This window comes from Bemisia tabaci, chromosome 3, assembly GCF_918797505.1.
Source record: "Bemisia tabaci chromosome 3, PGI_BMITA_v3".
NCBI classification, from domain to species: Eukaryota; Metazoa; Arthropoda; class Insecta; order Hemiptera; family Aleyrodidae; genus Bemisia; species Bemisia tabaci.
In genome coordinates, this window is record NC_092795.1 from 12,897,847 (window position 1) to 12,923,442 (window position 25,596).

At 42.4% G+C, this 25,596-nt stretch overlaps 1 protein-coding gene across 2 annotated transcripts in view; it reads right to left on the reverse strand.

Moving 5' to 3' along the window:
• dve (SATB1_N and homeodomain domain-containing protein dve) overlaps positions 1–25,596 on the reverse strand; it is a 102,055-nt gene that overhangs the window by 36,174 nt on the left and 40,285 nt on the right. For both annotated transcript variants that reach the window (XM_019061948.2, XM_019061947.2), the window contains exon 2: positions 13,636–13,786. In XM_019061948.2, the coding sequence (XP_018917493.2) occupies positions 13,636–13,786 (151 nt within the window). The remainder of the gene's footprint in view (positions 1–13,635; positions 13,787–25,596) is intronic.

Genomic DNA, 25,596 nt, shown 5'->3' on the forward strand with positions numbered 1-25,596 from the left:
GGGGGCGGGGGGGGGGGGGGGGCGGGGGGGGGGCGGGGGGCGGGGGGGGGGGGGGCGGGGGGGGGGGGGGGGGGGGGGGGGGGCGGGGGGGGGGGGGGGGGGGGGGGGGGGGCGGGGGGGGGGGGGGGGGGGGGGGGGGGGGGGGGGGGGGGGGGGGCGGGGGGGGGGGGGGGGGGGGCGGGGGGGGGGGGCGGGGGGGGGGGGGGGGGGCGGGGGGGGGCGGGGGGGGGGCGGAGGGGGGGGGGGGGGCGGGGGGGGGGGGGGGGGGGGGGGGCGGGGGGGGGGGGGGGGGGGGGGGGGGGCGGGGGGGGGGGGGGGGGGGGGGGGGGGGGGGGGGGGGGGGGGGGGGGGCGGGGGGGGCGGGGGGGGCGGGGGGGGGGGGGGGGGGGGGGGGGGCGGGGGGGGGCGGGGGGGGGGGGGCGGGGGGGGGGGGGGGGGGGGGGGGGGGCGGGGGGGGGGGGGGGGGGGGGGGGGGGGGGCCGGGGGGGGGGGGGGGGGGGGGGGGGGGGGGGGGGGGGCGGGGGGGGGGGGGGGGGGGGGGGGGGGGGGGGGGGGCGGGGGGGGGGGGGGGGGGGGGGGGGGGGGCGGGGGGGGGGGGGGGGGGGGGCGGGGGGGGGGGGGGGGGGGGGGCGGGGGGGGGGGGGGGGGGGGGGGGCGGGGGGGGGGGGGGGGGGGGGGGCGGGGGGGCGGGGGGGGGGGGGGGGTTTTTGCATCCCGGTCCGAGCGAAAAAATTAAAATTAATAATAAAAAACGGCGCAAAAGGAGAAAAAGCAGAACTGACGCGAAACATTTTTGAAGCGGCATGACTGGAGGAAGATAGGGAAGATACATTTAGAGAGGGTAATATCAGGGTGGATTAGGACTGAGCAAAGCGGATTATCTGCACATGATTGATGAGAGAGCGAGAGCTCCCTCGGCTCATCTAGCGGATTTAAACCATCCCCGCAAAGCCACCAGATCGCGCTAATAACCCCCGGCCTACCACGCGCAGCCCCCCTATTTTCGCCGAAATTCGGCAACGTCCAAACTCGCGATCAGCCTCAGATTCTGCCACGCTTGGCAAAAAACCGCTTATCCGCAGGAGGGTTTTTATCGGCGCTACGTTGTTCTTGCTTAGCAGGGCGGGATTATGCTTACGTTCCGTAGCTTCGCGCCGTTCCGGTACGGTCCGGTCCTTTTCCTTCTCGTTCCCGTTCCCCGTCGATCCCGTCCGAACCTTGAACCCGAAATTCGCGTTCCTTGTTGGAGTCGCCGATCCTGTAACCGCTCACCGTTCGGATTTCGTCAATTTATCTTTCCACCGTCGATTTAATCCACGGCTTCGTAAATCTACTTTACGACCCGATTCGGCGGAGGGGTGGCTCGAACCAGCTCTGGAACCGGTAGTTGTAAAACTCACATCGCCGACGACGCGCGACGTTCAAATGAGATTATGGAAGGTAAAGGATAACGCGAGGTGCTGGCATTAAGGAGGCAGTGATTTAGAAGAAACAAAATTACGCCGACGAATAAGAGAGCGATGATGAGATTAAATTTTTAAACCGTCGGCGGGAGCGAGAAACTGGAGGTTGTTATACTCACTCGGAGGAAAGCGATAGATCGGAATCGATAGCGGTTCGATGTATCGTTTGGGTCGAAACATAGAACATAACCTCGAACAGAAATTTTAGGATTCAAGTTGGAAAAGCTGAAAATGAGAAAATTCCTGATGATTTCACTTTACGCCGCCATTGTGTACTGATAAGAATAAAAAATCAATCACAAAAAACCCGTTCCCTCAGATTGCTCAATTGACTTTTAAGGCTATGTTTGTTGAACCAATCGATATCGATACAATCTCACCTGTTTGACTTTATCGAATACGATCCATAGCTTTAGGTGACAGGTTTAGGGTGAATTGAGAATTTGGATTTCAGGATGTTCGCCTTCAAATTGGAGCTAGGCAAAAACGCACACACCTACATTCACATAGCATTCTACATCTATTCCTGTGCAATTATGCGTACTTCTTCATGTGTCAGTATGGCTTAAGTGAGTAGTGGGACTCAGGTTAAAGTTTTATCTGTTACCAACAATATTCACGGACATTTTAATTATAAAACGGAAAACATAATAATAGAGTGATCGTTTGAAGGAAAAATGAATGGAGAAAAGCAAAAAGATAAGAAACCTGTGACTTTTTGAACACTTCTCTGAATCATTCTTTTTGCGAGGATTTTATTCTCGTATATTTTTTGGATTTTGCATAGATTATGTTGACAAATTCCTTGATTATTGCATTTGATACTAAACTTTTAAAGCAGCACGCGCAACCAGTTTTTTGTAAGGGAATGTAAAAAGACATAGCGGATATCAAACGGTCCTCACCGATGACATCTTCGTAACTATAAAACGCATTAGTCAACCCGAACCATTCCCTTTCATCGATGTTTTTCAGTAAATTACTAACAGCCCATTCATCAGCTGTTATGATAAAAGTATGAACTGGATTACATTTTGCAGTAAGAAACCACCATCTCTTGCTCTTCCCATAAAAGCACATATCTGCATGCATAGGGAAACAATGCATGTTGTTGTTCTAAAATGGGCCAGAAATAGTATTTTCTTATTGCAAAATGTAATCCAACCTACCCTGACCTACCCCTAAATCATTATATTTAAGTCCAGATAACACGCGATCAAAAATTGCACAGGAACACCGCTAAAAATGAGGCAATAAACTTCCTTATCCGACCGCATTTATTTGACCTATTTCCCACAGATGACCTCTGATGACCTTCGTGTGAGCAAAATCATAAACCCAGACAAACCTCCGTATCAAAATCGCACACTGTGACGAAAAACGAAGCACCGTCAACTCATCGGGACAGATTTTTATGAAATATGCCACCGGTTCCTTCCCCAATATTTTTCGACGTATATCATTAAATCTACGACGGCGGGAGAGGGCTGGAAGATGTGACGATCTTTAATCGGCGACCCAATTAGAGTCCAATAAATCTCCGGCTCACCGTCCGCCCGGGCCCGGAGGGGGTGGGGGGCTCAACTTGCCACTCGATCAGGATGATGGAGCTGATAGATAATCTGCTCATCCAGATTCCCCGGAGCCCGGCGTGGCGCGGGGCCGAAGATTAACCCGAAGAGGTTTAGTGACTCTTGGAAACCAGTTTCCGTTTAATCCGCTGCCCATTCCCGGTTGCCAGGTCGTGAAATCTCGATGGGGAAAATCGAGGGATCGAATTGATTTTGAAAGATGAACCGGCGAGAGCTTTACTAGAATCAGACCCGTTTTCTGCCCGATGATGGACCTCTTCGATTAGGTTCGATTTAGGTCAAAATTTGCAGTTTTAGTAAAAAAAATGTATGTCCGATCTCTCTGATTGACTCGATCCACTGTGCGGGGAGAAGGAGGCGGGATCTGGAGTCTAAAAATTGATCTAAATTTGAAATATATCAATCGTGTAAAAGCATCCAGATTGCATTATGCCAATGCTTAGGAATCATCTTCAGTGAATTTGTAGAGAGCCAGACATGGCTTGAGTCACAGAATCGGGGCAAAAATTTAGCCTAAAATAATTATGAACGGTTTTCGAGCAACGGGGCACAGTGGATCGAGCCAATGGGAGAGGTCGGACACAATTTTGAAACTGTAAAAGCTCATAACTCCGTTTACTCAAAACTTTGAGGTTCTAAAAGTGGCTCCATTGGTTTTTCTCGTGAAATTTCCTTCTAGAGACTCCTCTTGATATTTAAAATGTGACGGAATGGACATCAAAATTTGCAGCTTTAGTAAAAAAATTATGTCCGACCTCCTGATTGACTCGATCCACTGTGTGGGGGAGGAGGCGGGATCTGAAGTCTAAAAATTGATCTAAATTTGAAATATATCAACCGTGTACAAGCATCCAGATTGCATTATGCGAATGCTAAGGAATCATCTTCAGTGAATTTGTAGCGGGGGTGATCAAACACTGATAAAACTACGTGCAAAACGGGCCATTTGGGGCTCGGGGCAGATACCTTTGAGACTTGCCCTATTCATTCACCTAACAATGCCCCATCTTTTCCCAAAGTTTCAAGCCCCCCAAAAATTTTGGGGAGACGCGGCGGGGGGTCAAAGTTAAAAACCGGCAAAATTTTCGCGAATTTATTACTCGAAAACCAAGAAGTTTTGGAAAACGCGGTTTAAACGAGCGTATTCAGCGTGACGAGAGCTTTCAGAAAATGTATAACATCATAGGGTTTTGTCAACTTCAGCTCGAGTTATCGCCTCCGAAGCGCCGGAACGCTCAAAAAAGACCCCTTATTTTTTCACGTTTGGGCCGATTTAAAAAAAAGCCATTTTTTTATTTTGATGAAAAACTGATATGTTGTTCCTGACTCTCTGTAGCCCCTCTGGCTCTTTACCGCATGCTGGGGAAATGTTTTGGTCGCGAGTTATAAGAGCGGAAAGGAGCGAAGGTCGGGAAAATCGGCTATTTTAAACTGCGCGCGGCGACGGATCAGGAGACATGTGGCAACAATGCGAGGTCGGCAGAGGAGTGTGATTCGCCGAACTGAGTGGGAGGGGACGTTTTCCCTCCGATCAACGCCGCGCGCGCAGTTTAAAATAGCCGATTTTTCCGACCTTCGCTCCTTTCCGCTCTTATAACTCGCGACCAAAACATTTCCCCAGCATGCGGTAAAGAGCCAGAGGGGCTACAGAGAGTCAGGAACAACATATCAGTTTTTCATCAAAATAAAAAAATGGCTTTTTTTTAAATCGGCCCAAACGTGAAAAAATAAGGGGTCTTTTTTGAGCGTTCCGGCGCTTCGGAGGCGATAACTCGAGCTGAAGTTGACAAAACCCTATGATGTTATACATTTTCTGAAAGCTCTCGTCACGCTGAATACGCTCGTTTAAACCGCGTTTTCCAAAACTTCTTGGTTTTCGAGTAATAAATTCGCGAAAATTTTGCCGGTTTTTAACTTTGACCCCCCGCCGCGTCTCCCCAAAATTTTTGGGGGGCTTGAAACTTTGGGAAAAGATGGGGCATTGTTAGGTGAATGAATAGGGCAAGTCTCAAAGGTATCTGCCCCGAGCCCCAAATGGCCCGTTTTGCACGTATCCTTGGCTTGAATGCTAGTTCTATTTAAGTGTTCGGCAGGAAACGGATCTCAGCAGTTTATTTCCAAAAATTGAGGATTATACTGTCAAATTATATTTAAACATTCATCCTTTAAGATCTGATGATCCAAAAGTAACTACCGAAATTTTTAGGCTCTTTAAATAAGTTGATCTTCAAATTTAAGACAAACCCCTGGTCTCCAACGTAAATAGCCTAGTTGTTGATCGTCGTAATTAACTAACCAACTAACTAACTAACTAACTATTACAGTCAGCATGTGCACATTATGTTATTCGCCTTGATATTTTCTCACATCCATGTTCTTTTGTTTTTTTAAAAGTTGTTTTTAGGCTTTTACATCCGAGTTTAAACAGCAGAATTACTAAGAGGCAAGTAAAAAGAGAGCTAGTCGAGCAAAATGAAGATTTGATGAGGAGGGGAGGATGTCATATGAATAAGACGATTTTAGTACCACTGTGTGCAATTACAGAGAAAAAAAATTCCCCTCGTACTATAAACTGCCCCTGACAAAATCATGATGATATGAATGATTACTATAGAGATACGATCATGGCGGAAGGGTGTCGAACCGAGGTGATATTCCTCCCATATACTGCAAGCATAGAGATAGATAAAGCTGGATCGACAGGCTATGATTAAATTAAATGGGAATATCGGCTTCTTTGATCGAGTCCACATTCAAGTATCCGCATGAGAGATACTCAAGTCGCGCCGAAACTCGTTTGGAGTGGGCTAGTAAGTTTTAACACACATTCTCGTGAATGACGCAATGAGAAAGTGCAGAAAAATGTATACATATCAATGAATATTTGAGATTGGAAAAGAAAATTATGAAACGATCATAATTTATACCGTCTGAAATGAAAGACAGTAACTGACCTATTGTTTATCCAAGAGTCTTGACACCAAATACTCAGAAAGTTTTAAAGTCGTATTAAATAAAAGAGGCTAAAATCAAGCTCGGCCTGTTTTAAATGTTGACAGCGCAATTGATCAGCTAAAGCTTGTGGGTGTGTGTGGTGTGTTACTTGTTCTGGTTTGGAAAAAGTTCAAAAAAAAAACAAACAAAACAAACAAACAAACAAACAAATAAACAAATACTACTACTTACTAAATACTTACTACTTAATATTAAACGTTCGAGCCGAAAATTACTTTACGATATTACTATGTGAGTAACTTTGTCGAGTATTTCTTCTCCATGTACTGTTAATTATTTTTATTCATTCACAACTTTTTTAGCTGCGGATCTTTTTCAGAGGAACGAATGTTATTCTCGTTATACTAATGTCAGAGGAGCAAAGCCGAGAGGCACTCCAGTATTTATTCGGGGTTTTGAATATCTTAAAGTTTAAAAAGCATTTACCTACCAGAAAACTTCCGAATAAGCTTGTGCCCTAAACATTCAATGTAATAAACTTTCAGATGACATAGTTCCGGAAAAGAAACTCAGTTCATACTGAACATCGAACTTTTTCGGCTCAGGGAAACGAAGCTTTTAGTCAAAGGAACTGAAGTTTGGTTTCTATGATAGGAAGCTCGGTTACTTCGTCCGAAAAAGTTCCTCAATCAATATGAGCTGAAGTTCGATGTCTTTTAGGAAACTTTTTATCCAAAATTGTAAAGGTTCCGCTATGTGGTAGCTGTCGTGATCATTCATTTCGTAAAGGTCTAAAAAGTTCTGGACATATTTACAGCGAAAGTTACATAAAACGTTACATCTGACATCAGGGGACCAGTCGGAGTCAGTGGTAACTCCTCACTTGTGCAATGAGACTTGTTTATCAGTGCCCAGTGCTTAATATAATCCTTTTTATAAGACAGAAAAAAAGTGAAGGAAAAAATTAGAAGAAGGAGCAGTTACGAGGAGCATGTGTGAGTGCGTAGGTGTGGTGTCTGCGGGGCGCTTAACTAGTTCAAGGAAGGGACGAGGGATGCAGTGAAGCGGGGGTGGAAAAGATCGCAGGCGGTTTCCTTCGCATATGAAACAGTTTCGAAGGGTATTATAATTAATTCTCGCTATAATCGACGGCAAAGATTAACCTGGTTAGCTCCGTAGCGTAATGATGGAAGGGTCCATTTGGCAATGTTTCTTACCCTCCTCCGCAAAGGCCGCGACGAAAAAAACGAAACAGTCGTTTAACCCCTTCGAGACTTAAGCAGATCTTGTCTCGAAATCGACCGAAAGCTTCAGGTGTCGATTCCTTTGCGGGAAGCGAGAAATCCTATTGTTCTACGGACCCTCTCCCTTCGCTTCGCTCCGAAAATTACTGCATTATTTAATTCCGACTGGGAAGATTTTTTTCTTCGATGATTTTATTCTTACAAAGAATTATTTGACATCACCCTCTAACGCGGCGCGGCGCTGTAAATAATGATTAAGTCTTATCTTCCCTCTTGTAGGGACTGTGACGTTTTCACAGGGTAAACCGGCGAGCGTCTTCTAAAAAATGTAATCACTCGTATGTTTGATGATGGGAAGATAGGGAGTTGTTCGGTTTTTTTTTCAAACTATTTGATTATGATTCGTATTTATATTCCTGCAGCTAAAATGCTCACCTTTATGTTGCAGTGCTCGATTTGTATCCATTCGACCGTAGGGGTTCAATTCTTTCAATTGATCCCGTTAAAAACTGATCTGATAAATCAAGACTCACTTTTTAAGGGTTTATGATGAGAGAGTGATTTTGAATCGTCTCCACCTTTTCATAACTTTCACTCAATTATTGATGAATTTTGACGAAAATAGGAATGTGATTGGAATTTCCTTTTCTTTTGGAAACTTTCACAATTTGGGACGTAAGGGTAGATGGACAGAAACTATGATATTATTAATTGAAAGCCTTGTTGAGTATTTGGTTGAAAAACCAGAAAGTTTATATTCTCTTATCGAAGCTTAGTGATTATCGCGTATGCAGACGTTGATCAAAATTATTACAACCGCAATATTTTATGGCACTGGGGACATCATTGGTAGGCATTCTCTATGTGACTTTAGATAATTTCTGTGTATAACTTTCGGCTGAATTGAGTTTGCTGCTATTTGAAGGTAACTGAGTTTCAAAAGAGTCTTAAAAAATCGGTTGAAAAGTATCATATCGTAAAATGCCGTTCCGCACTAGACAAATTTAAATGTGAAATTGCGAGTATTGGTAATCAAGTGAGATTTTAATTGAAGTTGCAAGAATATAGTCTATCAGTAAAGTGTAATATATTATTAGAACAAAATAGGTGATTCTTCAGAATATTTTGTTGTTCAGCTAGAGTAAATTTCACAATATTTCTGACGATTTTTTTGAAGATAGTTTTAAATCAGCATTAAATAGTTGACGAAGGATATGAGTTGTTATAAACTTTGGGATGATTTCTCAAATATTTGCATAAATAATAATATTAAATCATAAGAGAAACGCGTAAAGTATGACGGTGCGAAGCGGTCAGAGGAGGCCTCTGGTATTTCCCTACAAGTATGACACTGTCAAATATAATACCGGAGAGTATATGAAAAATATTGTTACGAAAACGCTCAAAAATGATATTAAGAGCATTTTCGCGATCTAACATTTTGATCCAAAACAACCGCAATATCTTGCAAATTTAACACGGATATTGTCAAAATATTACGACCGTTCAGAACCTTTCATATCAAAAGAATCAAAAACCCCTATTCCAGAATAACCAGAATATAACCAAATATAATATAACCATATTTTTATAAAACCAGAATATTTGATTTAACGGATCATACGAAGTTCCGCCGCGAAGTTCGTTGGAAATCCTTCTGTTTCAATTTCGCTCGGGTCAAAGTCCACCTTGTTAACCGCGCGGAGGAGAGCGAACGCGAAATAAATTAAAAAGATAAAAAGAAGAAGAATAAACGAGATGTTGAGTCGTATAATTTTTTTCACGGTTCCGGGCCGCGGCGGCGCGGCAACGGTTCTTGCGCGGCTTAATGCGACACAACCTAAGCCAAACAACCTAACTCCAACGTAAACCCCCACGTGGATACGCGGTTTAGAATCGCGGGAGAGGAGCCGAACTGACCACCTTAAACCTTGCACCTTATTCAAGACTCACCACTCGGGCTCCGGCTCAGAGCTCGCGAGCCCGCCCCCGCATCCAGCTTTCAACCCTTTTATCCCTGTTTGGCCGGCTCCCGCGCTGACCCTGCTTATCCCCTCCCCGGCTTCACACCAGCTTTGCACTCATTTACTCCCACACGAGGCCCGTTACTGCCAACGTCTTAACGACGATCCCTTGTTTGGACTTTGCATCATAAAGGGATGTTTAAAGAAGAGGCCACTATTTGTCATCCGAGGACATAATCAGGTAAAGGAGCCAACCGTTGGGATCCAAGAACAAAGCGAATCAACTCCGCGGGCCATTGCCATCCGGCCAGCGCGGATCTCTAATAAATAGTCCTGGATCAACATTTTTTTCCCCCGGTCTTTTCATCAGCGCCCGACATCTTCCTTTCCGTTTCGGCAGATTTTAATCGATGACCATTGCGTCACGGGAGCCTGCACTCGGAGAAAAAGTTTGGATGTAAAGACTGAACTTTGGTTCATATCTTTTTGTGAGGGTGTGTGTGTGTGTGTGTGTCGCACTAAGTGGCTTTCAAATTTACTGGAAAAAAAAAACACATTGGATCTAGAGTCCAGACTCTTAAAAACATTGACAAGAAAAAGGACTCTTGATTCAATCAGATTTAAGCTTAAATCATAAGGAAATCCGCTCAAATTAAGAGGCTTGGTTTTTGATTTAACCTTAAAAATCTGATTGAATCAAGAGTACTTTTTCTTGTCGATGTTTTTAAGAGTCTGGACTCTAGATGCAATGTGTTTATTTCCAGTGTTTCCAAGGTAACACCCAGATACGTAGAGACATTTTGACTAACGATAAAACTGCACAAGTAAAATGGGGAAGGAATTTAAGAGCGCGTTGTGAAACTAGAAAAATTATTGAATGACATATTTCTTGTGTGAGTACTAAAATTTTTCAGTTCAGGTAACTGAAGTTTTCGATCATAGGAACCGCATTTTGAGAAACTGCCCAGAACCTTTGTTTATGTATTTAAAAAAGGGGATATTCATCATGATTTGAAATTCAATCCTCGCAACAGAACTTTTTTCCTAAGTGTAAACTGGGGAAGAACAGCTACACACTGAAGAAAATATCTATGTCATTGAAATTGCTAAAAATTTAATTTGCTACTTGAAACGTCAAAAAAAGTGACTATGTACAACAATACTTCTTTGTACAATCTGTAAGTCGTAATCTTCTCTTTTGTTCTGTGCATCTCAAGACTTAAGATCAAGTTCCGAGAGAGAGATTTAAGAACCAACAACTCTACGTGGAAAACTCAATAGACATATTCACAAGTGCGAGTTTGAAAAAATGAGGCTTAGGAAAAATTGAAGGAGTGAGTGACTTATATAACGAAGAATGCAAGTCAAATTTATAGAATGAGGAAAACATTTTAAATCCTTTTACTCCTCAGACCGAATCTCTTTTAGTATTTCGACCCTTAAAATCCAAGAATACGCAACTCAATTGCATCGCTTCAGATTTTTGCTGCGTCATATATATTTTAAAACAAGAAGAGCTAAATTTATTGCTTGCTGTCGTCACAAAATATTTTTCTCTTTTCACGCGGAAAAAAATGAACATTTTGCACTGGATGACTTTGATTAGTTTTTCCATTGAAAGCAAAAACTATGACCGTAAATGTTCGCCTTGCACAAATTGAGGTATGTATTCGCAAAATTTGGGTTTTTGCAAGGAATATTTTCACTCTGAAACAGAACTTCGAAGAAAAAGTTACCCACTTAATATCTTACGGAAAATTTAAGAAAAAATTAAATTGATTTCTAAGCCACTTCCGCGCACAATTAACCTAAAGGTTATGATATTTCAATGACAAAAAAAAGGAAATAATATAGCGGATCGTGGATCTTCAGTTAAAATTAGTTGAGGGGAGATTATTAGTATTAGTCACCTATACTTTAATACAGGCATGTGACTTTCAGCCACACTGCAACAGACGGGAGCCAAACTACTTAAAATTAGAAAATACAGAAAGATGATTATAATAATATGGTCCAGAGCCACTCGTTTGGGTTCCATCCCTAACTGTGATTGAAATTGAAAAAATCCGCCTTAATATTGAAGATTTTAACTCGCACCTCCCTCTTTGATGAGCACCCTAGGAAGTCAAGATAGCGATCCCGCAATCCAAGAGCTGATCTGGGCCCCCGCGGAAAAACCTATCGTCTGTCATCGCGATGAGAGCAAGGAGCAGCTTGCGTAAGCGGAGGATGTTTTTGGGAGAGTTAGTAAAATCCGATAGAGTTACAACGTATTTCTAAAGCAGGATTAGGTTAAGAGGGAATTAAGGCGGGAGCTGGCCGGGGATTATGTCGAGTTTATTTGAGGCACAGGGGGAACCGCTTGCATTATCCACTTTCGTCCCTCGGCCTCAGCCCGAACCTCTGCATCCCTTTTCCTTTCGATCCAGATTTAGTGAAGAAAAAAAGAAGAAGGACCGTAAAAAGCAAAATAAAAAAGGAACTTCATGTGTCCGCACTCAGATTTTTGTCTTTGTGCATGCGGATGAATATATAAAACATGCATGCGCGTGCGGGCACAACTTGCGATTCGCGAGCGAGCCGTATACAAAAATTTAGCAGTGTTGCCGCTTTAACTTTATAACTGCCGGCCAAGTTGATCTGGTGGTCAGGTCTAACACAAGGTCGCTAAGCTCCAGGTTTGATTGGGAGGAAAACATCGCCCTCTCCATGCGAATTCAATAAGCTCAACAGCTTTGTAACGCAGTAACTTGATCCTAATCTGTCTCCAGTTATTAAAATCAGAGGGTCTCCAAAAGAAAGAGAGGAAAACATAGAGGGAAAATCAGTACGTTGATACAAAACGCTATTGGTTAACGAAGTAAAAGGACATTTTACTATACGTTGCCTCCCGTTTAAGACCCAAAAACGATCGTGAGCAATGTCACACTTTCCTGTCGTGTTGAAAGAAAAATGTCAAGGGAACATCCAAAGATGACCGAATTTTTCCTGACACATTTATTTTCGATAGCAGCAGTGACGTGGCGTGCTTTGCGATATATCGATTGATCCGCAATTTAAACCTATGGAAAAGGATCCATAAACGGGGTGTTCGCAACGATCGGCTTAATAATTGATTCTTTACCGTAGCTTCAAATGGAGGAACATCGAAAATCGACCATTCATGCCTCGCCTCTGGATAATAAATATGCATATTTCTCTTAATTTTTTTTTGAGACGCTTGAGTTATGAATGCCAAACCATGAAAATTTAAAAAAAAAAAAAAAAAAAAACATGCGAAAGTTCCTTTAAAGTAGAAATTTGGCAACTTTCGGATATTTATACGGCGTCAAATACACATTTTGGCGAATATGCAGATTTCTCTTAAAATTTTTTTTGAGACGCTTGAATTATGATCGCAATACTATGAAAAGTAAAAAAAAAACACAAAAAACACAAAAAAACACGCGAAAGTTCATTTGAAGCAGGAATTTGGCAACTTCCGGATGTTCATACGGCGTTTCTCCTCGACGCAGGAACATCCCGCGATCATCCGCGGAGTGACAAACGCGACGATCTTAATTCAAACAGGCCCAAGTCGACGAAGATAATGAGCGAGTGTAAGAGGAGATTAAGTACGAATCAAATTCGGGGGATTATCTGCTCCTCGCGAGCGGAGCCGGGGATTCGCGAGATGGCGCGATTCGCGATCGGAGGCGGGCGAGTCCGGAGCAGCGTGCGGGATGCGCCTGCAACGACGGAGATCGGCAATCCGCGCAACAGCGTTTCCGACAAGCCACCTCGCCTCGGCTTTCGCGTCTGTCACTCGCGGCTCGCATTATCTCCTCTGCTACCGATGTCCCTACGTTGTCACGTTTCAGCGAAATTCAGTGCTGCAATTTTATTGCATCAAAAGATTCCGAAATAATTCCGATTTCCGGAAACATATTCCGATTTGCCAAAGTTCCAAGAAAAATTCCGAAGTACGCCCGGATTTAGTTTCGAAGATCGTCAAATTAGATAAAAAAAAGAAGTCCCTAAATTTGATCAAGTAAATGGTCAAACTGGCGAAAAACTGCAAATTTCGAGGAAATTCCGAAAATTGCTGAACATTTCGGGGATTTCGAGAAAAGTTCCAATTGTTTGAAAAGTTCCGAATTTCAGAATTCATTCCGGGAAATGGCAACACTGGCGAAATTTGCAACTACTGCAGAGGTTTCATGAGAAAAAAGTTATATCAGCCTTTGAACGTTGTTAAATTTTCATCGATAAAATAAATACTTCCTGAGAAAATTGAAGATATCGTCTCCTTCCGGTCAAAGTATCAAAAGCGCCGCGCGACGTTGAGACAACAGTTGGGACTTAACCCCCAACTTTTTTTTTCCGTGCCTTCAACGGAAAAACAGGAGTCAATGAATGGTATCTAAACTGAACATACCTGGACTATTTTTCGAGTTGTCGTCAAAAGAATCGGATTTGGCTACGTTGGGCATGGGTAGTGGACTTGCTGAAACAGGGCTGTGTGACGGAGCTGGGGACGGTGGAGGTGATTTGGAGCCTGTTGTCAGAGCTAGAGCTTGTGTTTGACACTGAAACAAAACAAAAATAATCACCATTAGTAATTGTAAAATAATTAGCTTCATCTGAAAAATGACGTTTCAGTCGCAGTTACATCAATCATCATTGAAGAATGAAGATTCAAGTAACGTCTCCAGAATCTGGGGCAGTTTTAGGCCATTAAAATTGAACTTTACTTTGCAGTACCGTGCATGTACTATTTCCAGTTTCTTATAGAGACAACATGCGTGACAATCGTTGCCCGTTATATATCAGTGTTTTTAAGAATAATTCATAGAATAGTAAGTATTTATTGTGAAATGTAGTCCGATTGGATCTCAAGAGCAGGATTTGACTATATTTTGCAAAAAGAACCAAAAGAATCGCAATTTTACCCACATTGTCAAACTTCGGCAATCTCTTGTGAGTTGCACTCACAGAAACAGTCAAAATTTTAAATTTCGTATGAGACGAGAAAAATTGCACAGTTGAGGAAGATTGGAGCACTCTAGTTTTTCCTTTGCAAAATATAGTTTATATTTCATTAAAATCAAATCGATTTTTGGCATGGCGTCAGGAAATGCCGAAATCAGTGCTCCCATATCCCGGAACTAGTTCTGAATTCCGGAACTTTTAAGATTTTCCCGATTTTTCCCGGAACTGTTGCAATTCCTGAAGCGGTACGGATCCTATGCATTTTCCGGAAGTTTTTTGGACGTTTGAAGAAATCTAAAAGAAACCCCGGAACTTTTAAAGGTCATGGATTGGGAGAAATCGGAACAAAAAAGTTTCGAACCCCGGAACTTTTGCGACGGACATGGAATGGACGCACTGCTCCGTTGACACCGCTAATGCACCGGAGCATCGTTATCCACATCAAATTAAGAATGCAGCAATGGTCCACGAGAGATAGGCAAAGAGAGGATGGGAACCAGACCGACGAGGAGGCACGCTGATCGCGCATTCCGGAGGGTAAGGCAGACCTTGAGCGAGTCCGGAGTACAAAAATCAGAATCTAGAGCGAGTCCCAAAAATGCGGCACAGATCGGGCGAACTCCAAACCTTGAACCTCAGCCGGGAGCCAAGTGAAATACTAATTACTGCGACAATCGGAGGAAGATCATACTGCCCGGCGCACGATGGATCGAGTCAATAGGACAGGTCGGACAAAATTGGGAAACTTCAAACGATTATAACTCCATTTATACACAATTTTGAGCTTCTGAGAGTGGTTTCAATGGTTTCCTCGTGAAATTTTCCGTCAGAAACACTCCTTGAAATTTAAAATATGACGAAATAAAGATCGAAATCTTGCAGTTTAAGTCAAAAATTTCATGTCCGACTTCTTCAATTGACTCGATCCACTGTGCGGCGAGGCGCGGAGCGAGGAGACACCACCCGAGGCGAGAAAATGGGATGAGGCACCGCGAAGACGCGAAGACTCTGGATGCAACGATGCACCGGAGTGGAGAGGACGGGGGGGAGGGGGACCCCGGTGACCAGGCACAATGCGCATGCGCCGAGCCGAATTAGATCCACCAAGGACTATAAATCAGGAATGCGAGGAATGCGGGTAATAGGAGCCAAAAAATGCGCCGATAAGCGAACCCGATCGAAGAACAAAAACGGGTGAACGCACTTTAATTGAGATTCATTGAGTAATTTCTCCGAGTCGTGGATTTCGAGACGGGGGTAATCTGCCGCGGTCCGCGAAGACGACCTATTTGAATCGGACTAATTTCCCGCGCACGGGGAATGTCAACAATCCGACGAGTCCGGCAAGCGCCGGCCTTGGAGTCATATTTTCAACTATTCGAGGCATCCGAAAAACTTCATGGCCCTAATCGATTCAGCGCACCTTTGATCACGTAGTTTTTACATCACATTTCCTTGCAATTGCACTCGCGACGCTTCCTAACCTCTCTCGCCTCTCTATCGACTCGTCACCGGTCAGCCGGCTCTGTCGGATCTGAATTTTCTTCGGGACCTTTTCTTCGGTCTCGTTCTTTATTGAATTATGCAAATTGTAATCTTAGTCTGAGGTGGATTAGCCGAGATGACCGACTATGGCTTTGGAGAGTGCCACCCACGTAGACCCGTACACGCACACCATCGCCCTCGGAGACAATATGTTTCAGAGGCTCCGTTCACTATATTTTCCTAAGAGTATAATGGAGTTGTTGCATGTGTGAGGAATTTGCGATTTGATTGTTGATTCTGATGTAAAAGTTCGCGAGAGACACGATGGTGCCACTGGTTTTTTCTGAAATCAACTCCCAAGCTCAAAAAAAGCTCTCAAGTTGAGGCCAAAACGGAGGGGATATCCCGCCCTACCCTGAGAGTCCACGTCCACATCAAGACAAACTCTCCATGCAAAGATAGGGAGCAAATACATTAGCAGTGATTTTCAGTTTTAGAGCCTCCAAATAAAATGGCAGCCTTGTCAATGTATTTGCTCCCTTTCTTTGCCCGGAGAGTTTGTCTTGATGTAGATGTAGACGTGGAGTCTCAAGATAGCGTGGGATGTCCCCTCCGTTTTGCCCTCAACTTGAGAGCTTTTTTTGATCTTGGGAGTTGATTTCAGAAAAAACCAGTGGCATCATCGTGTTTCTCGCGAACTTTTACATGTGAATCAACAGTCAAATCGCATATTCCTCACACATGCAACATCTCCATCGAGGGGATTGTGGGACAAGGCGCATAAGTGCAGTTTTTAGTATTTCCAGAAATACGTGTTTGAAGTTTCGAAATTACATGGATCCGAAAAAAAAGTTCGAGCTGACTTTATGATGCTTGAAAATTGGAATTTGGAAGCGAATTTTTCAAAGAATAAGCAGTAAGACTAGAATTACTTGAAATCATTGATACCTCAATTTTTTCGAAAACTGCACTTTTGCGCCGTGTCCTCCAAGCCCCTTAATGGAAGTCACTTCGGAAGTTGACGCTTAGATTCATTTAATGATGACTGATGACCGGAAAGTTAATCAGTGGGTTTACCTAAACTGATTTGCAACATATATGCTACCCGTTTCCAATGCTCTTACGTGTTTTTACGGATGAGCTAGAGATTGTAATCCTTAATTGCAAAATGAAGTCTAATTGCCTCGGAGATGCACCACTGTGCGGTGAACGGAGTTTGGGGGAGTTGAGCGATGAACATAACCCTTAACCCTCCCTCTTTCGCTCACTCGCAAGTCTCTGCCGTGGCATTCAATTACCTTATTGTCTGTGTAAATAAACCATACTTGGACGTATTTATGCTAGAAAGATCTATGTTATATTTAAACCCCATGCACATAGTTCGTTTTAGCATAAACATGTTCACTTGGAGCATGATAACGATTTGTTCAAGTCGTCGATGTCGCCTAACGTGCTGCCATTGATTGAGGCGCGATCATGGATTATTGCTCGAAGCTTTTTCGACCATTTGGTAGGAATGTCGTTGCACTGGAGAAAAATCGCAATCATACGAACCGAAGTTCGGTATTCCGCGTATTGATTGAATTATTCGGTTTGCCAAATCAAACTTCGATTCGTATAACCGGAGTTCAATTCGTCTAACCAAACCATTGTTCTCAGTTTGATTCAATCCGAAAGTTTGATCACGTGACCCAAACGTTCAGTCGGACGAATCGAAAGATGGCTTAATCAATTGAATGATTCAATCAAAATCGGACACCGAACTTGAGTTACGTGCAATAATCTGTTATGTCCACGATTCAAGGGAAGGAAGGAAGCAGGGGAGAGGAAGCAGAAGGAGACAAATGAGACGGAAAAGAAGGAGAAGACAAAGGAGAAGACGGAGAATAAAAAAGAAAAAGAGAGGTATAAAGGAAGAAAGAATAATGGATAAGTGAGGACGAAAGGAAGAAGAAGAATGAAGGATAAAGCAGGAAGAAAAGAGGAGGAAAAAAGAAAAAAAACAGAAAGAAGAAGGTGGAAAAAGGAATAAGAAGAAGAAGAAGAAGAAGAAAAAGAAAAAAATAGAAATAAGAAGAAGAAAAAGAAGAAATAGAAATAAGAAGAAAAGGAAGAAATAGAAAAAAGAAGAAAAATGAAAAATAAGAAGAAGAAGAAAAAAAAAGAAAAAAAGAGAGAAGAAGAAGAAGGAGGAGAAGGAGGAGAAGGAGGAGAAGGAGGAGAAGGAGAAGGAGAGGAAGAAGGAGAGGATAAAGAAAAAATAGGAAGAGGAGAAAAAAGAAAAATAGGAAGAAGAAGTAGTAGTAGAAGAAGAAGATCGGAAAAAAATAGAAGAAGGTAAGAAGAAGACGAAGATGAGAACAACTTTATAACACAAGGGAATCTGTGAAAACTTGAATAAATACAAGAGTCGCAAGTCATGTAAGCGCTTCACGCGGTTGCATACTTTTTGTGCCCCTCGCGACGACGCGGTCCTGATTAAACACTCGTAGAAATTGATGGATAACAGTGCTGAAGAGCGTGAGCGCTGGTCGGGAGTCCGGAGCAAAGACAGAAGACAGTGTGCCGGGCCGGGAACGCAGATGGGTGAGTTTATGCGGATCCCGAGACCCACAATTAGGATCGTTTAAAGCCGCTCATATGATTCATGTGTCACTACTTAAGAGCCGCTGCACGGAGCGACTCTAGCGGGCGCAGCCCGGACCATAGATCCCTGAGCCGCCGGCCGCGGCCGCGACTGGGTAATGAATGACAAAAATATACTAATCAAAACCACGATGAAGTTCAAGTGAAGCCGGTTTCAATAATTGAGACCAGCTCGGAGCGCACGTCGCGGCCGAAGGGGGAGCGGACAGCGGAGGGTGCGGCGAGAGCGGGGGACGGGTTGATCGGGCGCGCAACTAGGTGACGAGAACATGGCTAGTAATCCCACAGCTTGCTAAGCCGGGGTTAAGTGAAGTCAAATGGCGTAAATGTAGGAATGTAGCCTGACGTCATTAATTTGGAATTGGAGCCGCACGGATAGATGGGATACAAACCACAGTGCCATCCAGCCTCATCAGTCCAATTAGCAGCGACTATCAATGTTCACACACATTAACATCATCGCCCATGATAATGATACCTTCCAGCTCCTTCCAGCTCGGCTGCTCACCGTCGTCGTCGACGCTGCACGCCGTCTCCCGGTCCTGGAGCCCGCCCCCCACCCCCCAACCCCCTTGGCACTTGGCACAATCGCGGATATTAATATGGATCCCGAGGTGACGATGACCTCTCCGTCCGTACTTCGCGCCATCGCACGGTGGCTTTCAACCTAATTGAACTACATTTTGCAATAAGGAACTACTATTACTAGACAGAATGAAAAACAACTTAATCAGCCAAAATACACATAATAAAAGAACAACTTAATTTGGGGAAAATGCTGCAAAAAAAGAACGAAGGATAAACAAAACCCGGAAGGTTTCAAAATAATTACAATTTCATTTTCAACCGGCAAATAAATTAAAAATAAAAAAGAGCCGTCGGGTTTTGTTTATCCTTTGTTCTTTTTTTGCAGCCTTTTCCCCAAATTAAGTTGTTCTTTTACTATTACTAGTTCATTTCAAAAATCATCTATCCGCACAAGGGAGCTAATCAGTCATTGGTGTTTTCTACAATGAGCCAGAGATAGGAGTTCCTTATTGAATCGGTCATTTTTAAAAAGACTTAAACGCCAGGAATAAAAATGCGAGAAAAACGTAAAAACTGAATTGATCGACCAAATTCAGATCTTAGATTAAGTAATGTGATAAATCAATTATGCTATAATGTTTTGGAGCTTTGAGAATAGGGACGGGCCCATTTAAACGTCTTTTTGTGTCTTCATCTCGTATTTTCATTTTGGCGCTTGAGTTTTTCTGACAATGATCGATTCAATTGCGAAATTCAGAGCAATTTGAAAGTTCGCACGAGTGAAATTTATAGCTTCGAACAAAATGCCTGATGACCTCACTTTTAAAAATATGACAATGCAAACGTGTCACTCAGCATGCAACGCAGAAAAAATGAAAATGCAACCCTATTGCAAAAAATATTTTCAGTCATAGTCATATGCATCTTTTATTTTCTTTCCAATTTCCTTTTCCCCGCATTCCACATTGAAAAGCTAGGCGCGAATTTCGTGTGTGTTTCGAAAAGTGCCAACTTCAAACTTTCAGAATGTATTTACATTGCACTTTTAAGGGGCTGATGTTTCTTATATTTTTGGCTACACTGCTTTTTTTGGGAACTGAGGAATATGCGCTAAAACCATTATCCACCAAGAAGTTTTGCCAGAATTCAGGACACTTTTCGAAACGAGAAACCCAGTTGACGTCAAATCGAAAGTTGAAAACAGTCTTAGTTTTAGGCAATTGTTCACAGCTAGATTACAAAGAACGCATTTTTCTTCTAAATATTAGTATTTGTAAAATTGACGAGAGCAAAATAGCATCAAACGAAATATACGCCGTTGTTATGGGCACGGAAAATAGTCAGTGCCTGATTTGACGTAAGCAGTTATTTCTTTTTGGAAGAGGGAAAAGTTCGAAATTACGAGGAGAAAAAACGCCAACTTCTGTCGTTTCCTTCAAAGATTTACAATTTCCAATGGGTGTTTTGAAAAATGTTGATGAAGTTAAGTGTGTTATAACACTAGATTTCTAACTTTAACTTATGGTCCGATACTTTACAGTCTCAACTTATACGGCACGAAAAGCTCACGGATATTAGAAAACTCGACAACATCGAGACGAAACCGTTACCTATCTGGTTAGATTTCACTCACACTTGCACGAAGAATTTGCTCACTTAATCGAAGAAGCGCGTGCGAAGGCGCGAGAGATGCGCAAAATCTAATTTAATAGGCAACAATTCAAAAGCTGTCGAGTTTGACACATGGAGCTGAGGAAATGAGAGGGGAGAAATATTTCGTGTGTGGAATCTGCAAACGGCTCATTCCTCACTCCAATCCGGCCGGACCGGAAAATTCGGCTTGTTTCGAAAGTATTGTCCCGGTGCAGGATTAGCAAAAATAAAATGAAAGGAAAAAAAAATTATTTGCATAAAATGCGTATTAATTTAAGATGTCTCCTTTAGAAGCGATCGTATGGTCCTCAAGAATAAGTCCCGCGGATCAAAAACTGAAGCTGATTTAAAGTCAACCGAAAAGCGAAGATGCAAAAAGATTGCGGCACAGTACATGGTGAAATTCTTTCAAGTTTTTCGATGTCCGAGATATTTGAATGTGCGCGCTTGAATTTATATAATTAATCCAACAATGGATTGAAACACGCCTCCTTCTACCCCCCTTGCCTTCGATCAATCTCTTCGTTTGCCTAAAATGCATCTTAGGTTTAAGAGAATTCAGCGTTGAGAGTCACGATCTCCAGTTACACATACCATGGATTCGTTATGAATGGAAATCCAGCCTGAGAGTTTGTTAAACTCAATAACGGCCAAGGCAGCATCTAAAAAGATTCGTATAAATTTCGTCAGGAGACAAAATAGTATGCATAAAATACATGACGCGATGATCATAAAGCTTTAAATCACACAACAAAGCGAAGAAAAGAATTCTTTAGCATGAAATATAAAAACTCAGGAACATCCCACGGGACCATAATTTGATTTATTTTGCTTATCACATTGTTAATTTTCATGATTTTATTAATTGTTAATAAGGGTGCTTCCACGAGTTTACTTTAATGAATGCTAAAATTCCACGGCAAAATAGCTCTGCCAAATTAATATTTGTATCTTCATTGAGCCGAATGAATAATTTAAAAGCCCAAACACTGATATTAATTTGGCAGGGCATGATTTTTGATGGCTTATAGCGTATCAAATGTGCATAAGCGGCAAAAAATAAAATTTAGATGCGAGGCTTCTGGGACTGATCACATCAGTTTTGCGGACCGATTTTTGAAATTGATGGTCACAGCGATAGACATAGGGAGTATATGGAACGATCCTATAGGTTGAAAAGGATGGTTCCTATAGACTAAGGATGCAAATGATGGACTAACTATACGGTCTCTCGTGGTGTGCCATTGGTTAGTCTATTATCTGCCTCCTTTTTCCATTTCAGCAACCCTCTCCCACCAAGAGGATCCCTCCATATCCCTCTTCTTTGTCTATAGCTTTGACAATTAATTTCAATTATCGGCCTCCAGAACTGCTCAAAAAGCATCCTCCTCTATTCGGAGTAAGTCACAACGAATTTTCCTAAAAAAAATTAGTCAACGCTGGATGGTGAAATTTCACGGGGCTGACGACAACGACGACGGTGATACGCTCTTGATGACTAATCTCCGCTGGAGCTTTGCAAACCTCCGTCTGATCGAGGGATGAGAAAAACCCGAGGATAGGCAGAAAAAACCGGCATGCGGTGGGTATGTTGGTGACAAAGCGACATTTGGGCCGGAGCGGGGAACGCGTGTAATGGACTGCCGGAAAAGCGGAGTGGAGCCTGGATCATTCCGTCTTAAGGACCGTGAGAGATCTGCACGGCCACGTCGCGTCGCCACGTTGTCGCTTTTTTAACGCTTCGGTAAACCTGAACGTATCAGAGGAGCTTTTTACGCATCATACATTGCTGGAAAACGGAGTGAAATCTTTGAAAGAGTGATATTTGAATGATATAATACACGGAGAAAAAAACTTTGTGCGTGGGACCCGAAGTTTAGGTCATATGGATCTCTGAAGTTTTTGGATTGAGCATCTGAACACTTTAGATCTAGCTGTCGAGGTTCGGATCACACATCTGAAACTTCAGTTCTTACATCTGAAGTACTTCGGTTCTCACATCCGAAAAACTTCGGTTCTCATATCTGAAAATATGTGATCCGAACCGCGACAGCTAGATCTAAAGTGTTCAGATACTCAATCTGAAAACTTCAGGGATTCACATGACCTAAACTTCGGGTCCCACGCACGAGGTTTTTTTTCCGTGTAGAGTGTATTTCACTCTGAAGCAGGAATAAATATCAAACAACGCGAGTGAAATAAAGTAAGGAATAAGGGATGAAAAGTTAGGCCACAAGCGACTTTTTTAGAGAACGATAGAGGCAGAATGGACAGGTTATGCAAGACAAAACTACACAACTAATGAATATCAATTTTTGCTTTGCATTCTTGTAATTTCTCCAACAATAAATGCAGAGTTCGCTCCGCTTCGTAGGAGGGGATGTAAGATTTGGGTTGTTCGGCAGTAACTTACGTTCCGAAGTGAAATACACTCCAATATGGTCTTATTGCGCGTGAAAGCATGGAATTTTTTAAATCTACATCTCGACCAAAAAAAAAAAAAACAAGAAAAAGGCTCTGAGACTTGTAAAATAATTTCAGTGAGTTTAAAACCTCTGCTCTGCCCTCTACCAATTATGTGTATCGATGAGTAAAGTGCAAAACCACGTATCTCTATTGCGATGTTTCAAAATTTCCGCAATCATCTTATTTTATCGCGGAGGTACTAGCGGAATACACAGTTTGGCATTTACTCAGAACATTCTGCTGACAGAAAAGAAAAATCACCCAAGTTATCAAAAAATTATGTTGCATAGTTTTTCGAAGAAAAAATAAAGAATGGTAGGAAGTCTGCAACAGCCCAAACGGAGATACGTGGTTTCGCAATTTTGCTATTGATATTTGGACTGTATTTTGCAATTAGGAACTACAATTTCTGGCTCATTTTAGGAACAACATAAGTACGATTAGTTTTGTGAAAGACTCGATGAAAGTTTTGTTCTGATTGCAGTCTTTTCCTAGCGACGCATCTCATATAATTAAATAGGTTTAATACAAATTGGCACCTGCGCTTTCTTGAAGCGACAGTCATTTACAGTAGGAACTTTGAGAACCAGCAATGGACAAGACACTAAGAGATACCTCCAACGATGAGTCTGACTTAAAGAACAATAGGAGACCTGCCCTTTGGACTCATCACGTTCATAATCGGAACTAATTCGATCAACTGGGGTAGCTTGGATCATTTCCAATATTCAGCTATCACTTAAATGAACCAACTGGTTAACAACTTGGGTTTCTTATCCTGGTCATTATATAAAAAGGCATGTTCGCGTATGTATTTAACGGGAAGGATGAGAGTCTAAGAATTCCTAGTCAAACAGAGATATAGATAGTATAAACACAGCTCAAGGATACAGCCTCCTTGGCATTAGCCTGCAATTGTTCTTAATCTGAGGACAGACTGCAGTTTGACCCCTTCACCTTTATTTGCGAATTAACGACTTGAAATTTGAACCTGCTCGATAGGTTCGCGTGGATTTAGAACCTGTTCATATTTATTGATACCATAACTAGCTATCAAAACTCAGTTCGGAAGATGAGACATCGTCTGACCAATTTTCTTTCTGAGAGGATTTTGTTAAAATATTACACAGAGGTAAAGTAATAAGCATTCTTTCATTGCCAACGGTGCTGCTACCTTAATTCAAATAGAGGAGAACCTGTATTAATAATGAACACCAATATACACTGGAAAAAAAACACATTGGATCTAGGGTCCAGACTCTTGAAAACATTGACAAGAAAAAATACTCTTGATTCAATCAGATTTTTACTTAAATCAAAAGGAAATCCGCTCAAATTAGGAGGTTTGGTTCTTGATTTAAGCAAAAATCCGATTGAATCAAGAGTATTTTTTCTTGTCGATGTTTTTAAGAGGCTGGACTCTAGATCAAATGTGTTTTTTTTCCAGTGCAACAAAAGTATATTCATAGTTTTTAAAATCGTTACTGAAACTTAACGATTTAGTGTTCTTACAATGGATGCGTGTACTTTCCGTGATGCAACAATTTTGATTTCAAAGCATGGGTTTGGTATTTCATGCCTCTGGTTTTATAGGTAAAATCTGACGAGAGAGAGCATTTTCGTGATACAACTATTTTAACTTCAATGCACGCGTTTGGTATCAATATTTTTGAAGGCAAAATACGTCATGGCTCTATGACTACAAAAATCTTATATCATCACGATTCCAACATCGAAAAGCGTAAAATTTATCACATATTCTCATGAAAATATCTAAAAATCTCTCTGTGAAATAGACTTATCTTGTCTCTCGATAGCAACTATTGAAAAACTGATCAAGCAAGAACACAGCCAAAATAATGATGAAGGTGTGACCATAAGAGGTTTCTTGACGTGATTCAGCAAGCGTCCAAATGAGATGAGCTATTAGATGATATCAGTCCTAGATCTGACATAAAAAAGGCGAGAAATTCTCAAATCGTCCATGCATCACCTCTGAACATCCAATATTTTACGCATGAGCAATTATTCCCGCCACCACAGCAGTACATTTTCCCCTTTGTGGCTGTCTTACGAACCTAAGTACAGTCATTATTGTATTTTTCAACCAATTACTTTCGTTTTGCTTTGGAATGCGACAAATTGGAGTTGGGCCGTTAGCGAGTGTCCGGGAAAGCACTCTCCAGATCAGCGAAAAGAAGGAACATCCGCGCTCGGCCATTCGACTTACAATATCGATCGATACATATTTTTCGCAAAGGCTATGTCTTAAAGCCTCCAAAGACAGTGGACTCACATCAGCCGAGGCTTTTCCATTTAATTCCAACCGATTGAGTTGGTTTGAGAAAAGGCAAAAAACAACCGATTTGCCTTTCATCGGCTGGAATTTTCCTCCGTGCAGATTGTTTTGAGTGTAATTTGAAATTATCGAGCCCGTAAAAAATATATGATTGAGATTTATTTGTCACTTGATTTTGCTGTGCTTGGTTTTCGTTTTATTTTAGGTTATGTAAAGACTTTAGTATGTCTGGTATTCTATCGATAACGAGTTTCTATTCGACCGAAGTGCACCTCCTGACATATTAGGACAACAAAGTGCCATTCAGTGAACACTTTAAATACTTTGCAA